Below are 8,890 nucleotides of genomic sequence, written 5' to 3' on the forward strand. Positions count from 1 at the left end.
GGCTCACATCCAGCTCCATTAGTAATGTGAATTTCTTCACTCCAGGCACACAGTGGCCTGGTGGGGTCAAATATTTGACCTAAAACAAATGGGACCAAATTTCAAAAATGAAAGTTGCAGCTGGTCCCTGCTAAGCAGTCTCAGCAATGGGCTTTCCAGCTCATGCCAGCTCACAGCCACTTCCTGCCCTCAACGCTTCCAAGCAGCGCACCCGCTGCCCAGAGCCCACAAGGCTGCCTCTTATCCTTTCTTCAAAAAGACCCTGAAATCCACTCTCTCCAAAAAATAGACCCTGGCTGGGTGGGGAAGGGGAGGAATACCAGTCACACTCCTCCCCAACCTGGACACAACCTGGTCCTTGCCTTCCTCCCCAGGTTGCCACAGAGGCATAGGCCCTGGCTGAAACCGATAGCGGGAACACCATGCCATACATCTCAGTTCAGTTTGTGCTTTTATTCTGAAGCCAGCAGGTTGGTGAGTAGTTGCCTTCCTGGTCTGAAATCAGTGCCCTTTTCAGCCCCTGCCCTGCTCCCCGTCCCTTGCTCCCACCCCTATCTGGACAGAGGACTGCCCTCCTCAAAGACAACAACCTGCTCTTGGGGCTGATGCTTGGAAAGGAGCTGTTTAAGGAAACGCCCTAATTGCCTTCTAATATGTCAGTATCAGATTAGATTGAACCACCACCATGTGCATTTTAATGGAAAAGCTGTGGGAATTGGGGGCTTCAGTAGTTAACTGGTAAAGTGTGGTAAGGGGGGCCTCAGAGGCATGACAATTCTAGCAGAAGGTCACAGGCCACAGACCACAGGCTGGCTGGGACCAGAGTCTTCAGGGGGCTGACTGACCTCCCTGGGATCCCTACACCTGTCTTAGGGTGACTGTCTGCTGCCCTCTGGGAAGGGCCAGTCTTGAGTCTGTGGTCTAAAACTAAGGAGTTAACCAATCAAGGGAAGATGAACGGCCCACAAATTGGTCCTCACAGACCACATAAAGGACCTGAGGGTCAGGCCAGGACCTGGAACTCAGCAATGCACCCAAGAGCCTGTGCCCAGGAATGTCCAATTCAGACCGAGGGGTACATGTGGGGAGAGGGGGAGGGCCCAGGAAGGAGAGCAGGCCCAGGAAGGGAGGGGCGGGGTAATGTCCTCTCTGCCATTTACCACCTCTCTGGCAGCCTAAGCAGGGAAGGGAACCAGGCTGGCCATCTCTCACACCACAGCTTCAAGCTGGGACATCCTCAGGCCAGCCTGGGGACCACGTCTTGATGGGAGGTATGTCTGCTCATGTGCATACGTGTGTACTAGGCAAGAGAGATCAAGGTAGTCAGCGTAGGGACTGGGAGAGTCATGGGAGCTGGGTTGCATGGCAGAAATAAAAATCCAGGCAGTGCTCAGGAAAAGGATGGTGGGTATCCTGAGACCGGGCAAGCGCCTAAAAACTGATGTTCTTCAAGTCCATGGAGCAGCGGTACCTGCCGTCTGGGAACCTGGAGCACAGCAGGTTGGGTGAGCAAGGACAGGTATGGTGCTTGCGTTTCCTAAAGAAGGGGACCTAAGGAGAGAAGAAAGCAACACCTTCACCAAAGGGACATTGGTGGGCCTCCTGGCAGCAGTCTCTGCTCAGCCCAGGGCTGGCAAATGTCTCCCCCCACACCCTAGCCCACTTCTCCATTGCACCTAGCACAACAAGAATAGCAATTAGAGATGAGAAAACTGAGGTACACTGTGGCTAAGCAATACGCCAAGATCACACAGCTAATTTGTGGAGGAGCTAGGATTCGCACCCAGGCTACCTGGCTCTGGAGACTCAGCACACATGTGCCTGCACACACACACACGCGCGCGCGCACATACGTCCATTGATTGAATGTTTGTTGCTCATCCATTATGCGCTCAACACCTTGGTGGGTGCTGCAAGTGCAGCGGCGAATAGGACAGCCACCGTCTCTGCCCTGACTCACACGCCGGAGGAGTGCTAAACCACTGGGGTATCCTCAGGGAGGAGTTAGGAGCATGGGCCCATTGTCAGACTGCCTGGGTTAAAATCCCAGGTCTACCACTTCCCAGCTGTGTGACAATCAGCAAATCATTTGACCTCTCTGTGCCTCATCTTTATCATATGTAAAATGGGTTAATAACAGCACCTACCACATATGGTTATAAAGAGGTTAAAATGACAAAAAGCACCCAGTATGAAGGGTGGCATGCAGAAAGCATTCAGCATTAGTTTTTATTACCACTGTTGTCTTTATTGGGAATATGGATCTGGAGCTGAACCACCTCACATTCCCCAAGGTTACAAGGACTGCCACATTGTCCGGCCTCGTTCACCACTCTCTAGCCCCTCTTCATCCTGGGACAGGAGGTTGGGCGGGGGCTGTGACTGGGAGAGAGACTGCTGGAGGATGCTCTGTGCCCAGATGAGCACCGAGCCGGGATGCAGGTAAGTCCCCGAAGAGCAGGAAACATGCCTGAGTCCAGGTGTAAGACAGCCGGTAAGCCCGACAGCCTGTGCTCAGGAATGTCTAATTCAGACAGAGGGGCACATGTGGAGAGAGGGGCAAGGCCCAGGGAGGAGAGCAAGTCGCCTGAGAGCCTGTGGAAACGCCCTCATTGCCTTCTAATAGTCAATGTCAGACTAGATTGAACCACCACTATTTGCATTTTAATGAAAAAGCTGTGGGAATTGGGAGCTTCACTGGTTCACTGGTGAAGTGTGGTCAAGTGGCTCCAGAGAGGGAGTGCAATGGGGAGGCTGTGGCTCCAGAGGACTCTGGACTGGCAGCTGGCAGTCAAGGAGTGGGAACAGGGCAGGAACTATGTACTCAGGGCACAAGAGTGAGTGACTCCTTAAAGTGGGCACCTCACTTGCCTCACTGTAGACCTTACCAGATGTGGAAGGTGATTTTGTGGGTCTACTTTTATGTTCCTGAAGGGAGTTTCCTTCAGAGCAAAGGGCATGTGAGATCCTTCCCAAATCTGAATTCATCAGATCCATAAGGGACATTAGAGGCAGTGAGTCTGCTCCACTCATTGTATATGTGTGGCCCAAGAGCAGGTGAACTAATTTGCCCAAGTCCACACAGCGAATTAGGGGCTGGGAATGCCCAGCCTGTCTAACAGCCTATGAGATCAGTGGCACCCCTCCACCTGAGGCTGCCCCTTCAAAAACAAGGCAGCAGTGCCCAACATCAGTGAGGTATAACCAGAGCTGGCGTTGGAAAAGTCCCAGCTCTGTCTCATTGGCTGTGTGCCTTGAGCAAGTCACGTGAGTTTGCTTGTCCATCAGTTTCTTCAGCAATGCCCAGGGTTGCTGTCAGGATCAAATTAATATCAGTGATTCTCCAACCTGTGCTAGAAGTTTGTAGGTGGATCATGTCAGGCCTTGTACAAATAAATGTACAAATGTGTTACCTGCAGGGCACTAAGTAAGGTGGGTGCCTGTTGGTGGTGGGGACACAGCAACCCCATAGCCTTCTGCTTCCCCTTGGACGTTCAGGGGCTGGATCAGGGCTGGATCAGCTGTCAGAGGAGGGTGAAGTCCTCTGGAGCCACAGCCTCCCTAGACTCCCTCGCTGGAGCCAGCCTCTCTAGCCTTCCCAGCTAGAGCAAGGCCCCAGGACATCGCCCTCTGCTCCCCGCATGGCCCACCCACATATGTGCACCCATACAGTGTCTGCACAGTACCTTGTGGCTGCCGGGGTGGCACTCCTCGCCTTCCCGCCCCAGCGGGGTACACATCCGCAGCCCTCGAAGCCACAGGCTGATGGCACAGCAGGTGCCTGCCCCACACTGGACATCCCGCTCACAGGCCTGCAGGTGGGAGAGAGAAGGGAGCAGCCCATTAGTGCACCCAAGAGAAAGCAGAAGGGAAGGGTAGATCCGAAAAGCCCTTATCAGGATGGAGCGAGAAGAGACTGAGAGTATCACCCCTGGCCTTAGCCTAACAGAACGCCCTGGGCCACGCTTTATTGCCCTGCTCCCCTCATGGCTAGGCTCAGGGCTCAGGAAGGCATTGGATCTGGATCTGAAGAAACTTCCAAGCTCCTTGAGGCCGCTCAGAAGGAAGACAGTCCTCCTTTTCTGACAAGGCTGGGGGTTAGAAGGCATAGTTTTTCTAGGGCTAGTAGACGCTCAATGGATGCTGGTGGAACTGAATTAGAATTCTCAGAGGTGGGAGGGACCCTGATGGCCCAAATTCCTGGGTGGTCAGTGCTGAGCTGCCCTGGACCAGGAGTCTCCAGCCCTGACTGCACTGTGGTCAGTGCCTCCCCTGTGCATGGAGGCACCCCCACCCTGGCCCTCAGAGGCCCAGCCTCAGCCAAGGGGCCAGCACCCCAGAACAGGTGCCTCTCCCAGGGTCTCTCTGCTGACTGCCCTGATTCCCAGAGAGGATCGCAGAACAGGGGCTGAGCGGCCCTGCCTGGTTTGGGAAAGGTGCCATTTGTAAAGAAGGCCACCTAAGCTCATGTTAAATAAAAGCCAGGGCTGGGGAAGACAGAACTCTTAACTGCTCCAGACTCAGGTGGGGACCCGCTGAAGAAGCATCCACACTTTCCATTCTCAGAGATGCTATGTGGCTTTTCTGAGCTAAAATGCAAAGCTGGGTTTTGGATCACTCTTCTCCAATAAAAGCCTATGGGCACCTTCAGGCTGCTGTGTGGGACGTGGCGGGACCTGGAAGCCCCTACTTGCTCAGACCCAAGAGGGAAAGAGTGGATGTCAGCTCAACTGATCATGCAGAGGAGTTACGGGTGGCAGGTACCCAGCTGTGCCTGTCTCCAGCCCAGCAAGGGCACATCTCACACCCAGCCAGTCCCCAAAAGCTCGGGGTTGGGGTACAGGAAACCCCAGTTGACTCTTCTTCTCCCATAGAGGTGGGGCATTGCTGTCCCACTCTCGGAAGAAGGATCATAAAGCCTTGGATGTGGGGACAGCTACAGTCCAGGGAGCAGGCGAGTGTAGAGGTGGTGGAGCCTGGGCTCCTGCTGAGAGTCAGAAGTGGGACACCAGCAGGACATGGAGGATGTGGGGAGCCTGGGGGTTCCTGACTTCCCCTTACTGCCCTGTTCTAACTACTCATCTGTCTTTCCTGGGTTTCCCCTTACCTAGGGAAATGCACCCTTTATTGTGCTTTTCACTATGAAAATGTTTGCCTGCCGCTCTCAGATCTGCCTGCCCTGCTGCCACTCTGGGCCAGTGCTGGAGCTGGCACGGGTGGTGAGGCGAGCCCAGCATCCAGGCCAACCACGCTGCTCCTGCCCTCACTGAGCAGCAGCCGGGGCTTCTCTCCGTTGTTCTTGCCCTCCCAGAATTTCAAGCTACTCCATAGAAGGGCAGCCTACAGTGTAAACACTTCATGAGGTATAATTCTGCCTTCACAGATATTTTTATTTTTGCTTTGGATCTCAAAAGCATTTGACTTGCCTTTAATATTTGTTGTTTTGGACTCAGTCTTTTTCCTTTAAAAGAAAAAAGAAAGAATTTGTCCTTTCAGTGAATAGTAAAATTAACCCAATTCCAGGAATTGTTTGGTATTTCTCTACATTTCTTTTTTTTTTTTTTTTTTTTTGAGGCGGAGTCTCGCTCTGTCGCCCGGACTGGAGTGCAGTGGCCGGATCTCAGCTCACTGCAAGCTCTGCCTCCCGGGTTTATGCCATTCTCCTGCCTCAGCCTCCGGAGTAGCTGGGACTACAGGCGCCCGCCACCTCGCCCGGCTAGTTTTTGTATTTTTAGTAGAGACGGGGTTTCACCGTGTTAGCCAGGAAGGTCTCGATCTCCTGACCTCGTGATCCGCCCGTCTCGGCCTCCCAAAGTGCTGGGATTACAGGCTTGAGCCACCGCGCCCGGCCATTTCTCTACATTTCCATTATCCATGTAAAAAGCTGGTGGAGGCTGAACTAAAAGTTAGTTTCCCTGCTCCCCCTGACCTTTTTTTCCCAGTGGCTTTTATATGGAAAGCTCTCAGGTAAAGCATTGCTTTCTGCTTCAATAAGAATGGTCCTGCTACCATAATACATCATGCGCCCCTATTTGAAGGTGGTTCGAGGTAAAGGCAAACTTCCGAGAGAAAACTTTGATCTGAATATTTTGAACCAATTGGACAGTGCCCATATGCTGAGCCTCTGCTTTGAGACTGGATTTCTACTTGTTATCTGAACACTTGCTTTGGGGTACACTCAGAATGTTATTGTCACCCATATTCCTCTCAGAACTAACTGGGCAGGCACGGAGTGAGAGAATTTCAAAGATATCCTTTCTAAGCAGAGGTTAAATTTATACAATAGAAGTTTATAAACTTACCACATTTAATTAAGCTTACTGCCTTTACTTAAGTCAACATGCTATGTAAATTAATATTAATATTAATATGTGAACCAAACCATAAATAAAAATTAAAATTCACACAAAAGATAAATTAAGGTTTGCCAATCCACTTTATAAAGGAATTCCTTATTACATAATAGGAATCTTCATTTTACCAAAGGACTGAACTTCAAAATCTTCAATGCTCTACTAATGCATTTAAAACAGGATTTGATTCATACACAGCTTCTCAAAAGCAGATCCCATTTAGTAGAGTGAGATCTAACTAGTCTGAAAATCGCATGCAATCCCTCTCTAAAGTGCTGTCTAATGCATAACTCCCCATTCCCTTTGGTTCACAGTGTGTTGAGCCAACAGAGTCTCCTGCATGGTTCCTGGGCTTACAACCTGTGCAGACCCTGATATCTTCCCAAAACCCAGGGCACAGAGAATGTTAGGCGACTTACCCCTGTGATCACAGCACAGTCAGACACAGTTACTAGGAGGAGCATGATTGAGACTTGCATGGCACCTCTCATGGTCACTTGGGATGAAGATAAAATACTGCCTGCTTGGATGCCTCTCGCTTCCTCCCGCTCAGCCTTGTGCCCGGCAAGCTGGGAAGGCCAGGCTCTTCTGCATCCCCCGCCTCCTCCCAGATGTTTACACTCAGGATCCAGGGCTGCCTGTGGATGCCTCATCTCTGCTTTTCCCTTCTCCAACACCGATGTTACTCAGATGATCTCAGGAGCGAAGATGAGACCTGAATCTCTAACAACATCAAATCAACATCAAAACCAATAAAAATGGATACTTCGGGGGCTCTGACAGTTGCTCTAACTCTCCCAAGAACGCAGTGATTCAGACTGTTACGTACATTTCACTTGATGTTCTTTTCTGCCTCTGGGTATCCTTCTATCCTACTTGGGGCAGAGGAAAGGCTCTGGTAATGAATTAAGGGATTTGCAGCATAACCATTTATCCTTCCCTGCACCAAACTATGCAACATACAAGATCATTGGTTCCCTCACACTCACACCAAGAATTATCTAGGCATTTACCATGGGCTCAACACAGAGGTAGCTGAGAAGACAGAAGAGGGTGAGGCGGGTATCCTTATTTCTCTGAAAGGTTAAAATTACAGCGAGGAGACATAAGACAGTGAGGAAAAAAAGACCAGGCTTGTGAGGCTGATGCTCCTAAGTGACACACACATAAGGATTTGCTGTCTCACGGACTCAGGACGAACACCAGCAAGTGTCCCTTGGTACAATGACCTAAGGGCAGAAAGCCAGCAAACACACAGGGCACACCCTCTCCCAGTACCCTGCAGAGCCGAGTTGGTATGGGCTGTGGCTGAAAGGTACTAGAGCCATACCACTGGCCTTCCAGGTTTAGGGGTGAGCATGAGAGGGTGTACATCTTATCTGTGAGTGTACAAACACGGTGGGCTCAGATGTCAGTCTGGTGGGAAGTTGACTTTGGGGAGGGCACCTCCTCCTGCGAGGGAAGCCCCTGACCCCAGCCCTCTCTGTGTCAGAGGACCCAGAGAGAACTCCCAGTCCTTTGTCAGATGATCTGCCTTCTCTCCACAATAATAAAAGCCAACATTTCCCAAGGTATGTGCTGCAATATGTTAATACACAAATAAACAAATAAAAGACGACTACAGTCAAAAATTTGGGAAACACAAACCAGCTTGGTTTTTGCAGAACTTTTCAGGGCCTTTCCTGTGCTAACAAGTGTTTGAAACACCAAGTGGAAAATGCAGTTTGTAGTATTTCACAAACAGATTCATCTGCAAAACTTTTCTCGTCAAGTGTCACATGGGTGTAGGGTTTCCACATAGAAATGTTGACAGGCCTTTATGAGTGCAGAGAGGAAGACTAACTAGCACGGGGGCCGGGAGCTAAGCCCCCAAAGGCAGCTACTTTGACTTTAGATCGATGGCTTCATGACCTTGAAAATATTGCTAATCTCTGCAAGCCTCAGTTTTCCTATCTATAACATGACGGTAAGAATCGCATTTAAATCATAAGATATTGTGAGTATTCATCTATGTATTTACTCGTTGACTCTATTTATTGAGAGCCTACTGTATTAAAGGCACTGTTCTTAGCACTGGGAATACAGTGGTGAGCAAAACAAAATCCTGTCCTCATGTAGTTTCGACTCTAGTCAAGGAGACGGGTGACAGACAAATAAACAGATTTGTAATAAAACGGCCAATTTTGCTAAGCACTGTTAAAAAGGAAGGCAGGGGGCCAGACGCAGTGGCTCAAGCTTGTAATCCCAGCACTTTGGGTTAGAAGGTAGAGGCAGGCGGATCACTTGAGGTCAGGATTTCAAGACCAGCCTGGTCAACATGGTGAAACCCCGTCTCTAGGAAAAATACAAAAATTAGCCGGCTGTGGTGGCTCACGCCTGTAATCCCAGCTACTCAGGAGGCTGAGGCAAGAGAATCACTTGAACCTGGGAGGCAGAGGTTGCAGTAAGCCGAGATCATGCCATTGTACCCCAGCCGGGGAAAAAAAACAAGGCCCCAACAAAAAAAAAAAAGGGGGGGGGGGCAGGGAAGGCAACAG

At 50.5% G+C, this 8,890-nt stretch overlaps 1 protein-coding gene across 1 annotated transcript; it reads right to left on the reverse strand.

Annotated features, from left to right (window-relative positions):
• Positions 1 to 434: 434 nt before the first annotated feature.
• Positions 435 to 6,928, reverse strand: PROK1 (prokineticin 1). The gene is made up of 3 exons (XM_023232683.1): positions 6,773 to 6,928; positions 3,687 to 3,812; positions 435 to 1,551 (listed from the first exon to the last, which is right to left on the reverse strand). Exons 1-3 carry the CDS (start codon positions 6,842 to 6,844, stop codon positions 1,432 to 1,434), a joined length of 318 nt encoding a protein of 105 aa, XP_023088451.1. The 5' UTR covers positions 6,845 to 6,928; the 3' UTR covers positions 435 to 1,431.
• Positions 6,929 to 8,890: the final 1,962 nt, after the last annotated feature.

The sequence above is a fragment of the Piliocolobus tephrosceles genome, chromosome 1 (assembly GCF_002776525.5).
Source record: "Piliocolobus tephrosceles isolate RC106 chromosome 1, ASM277652v3, whole genome shotgun sequence".
Classification (NCBI taxonomy): domain Eukaryota; kingdom Metazoa; phylum Chordata; class Mammalia; order Primates; family Cercopithecidae; genus Piliocolobus; species Piliocolobus tephrosceles.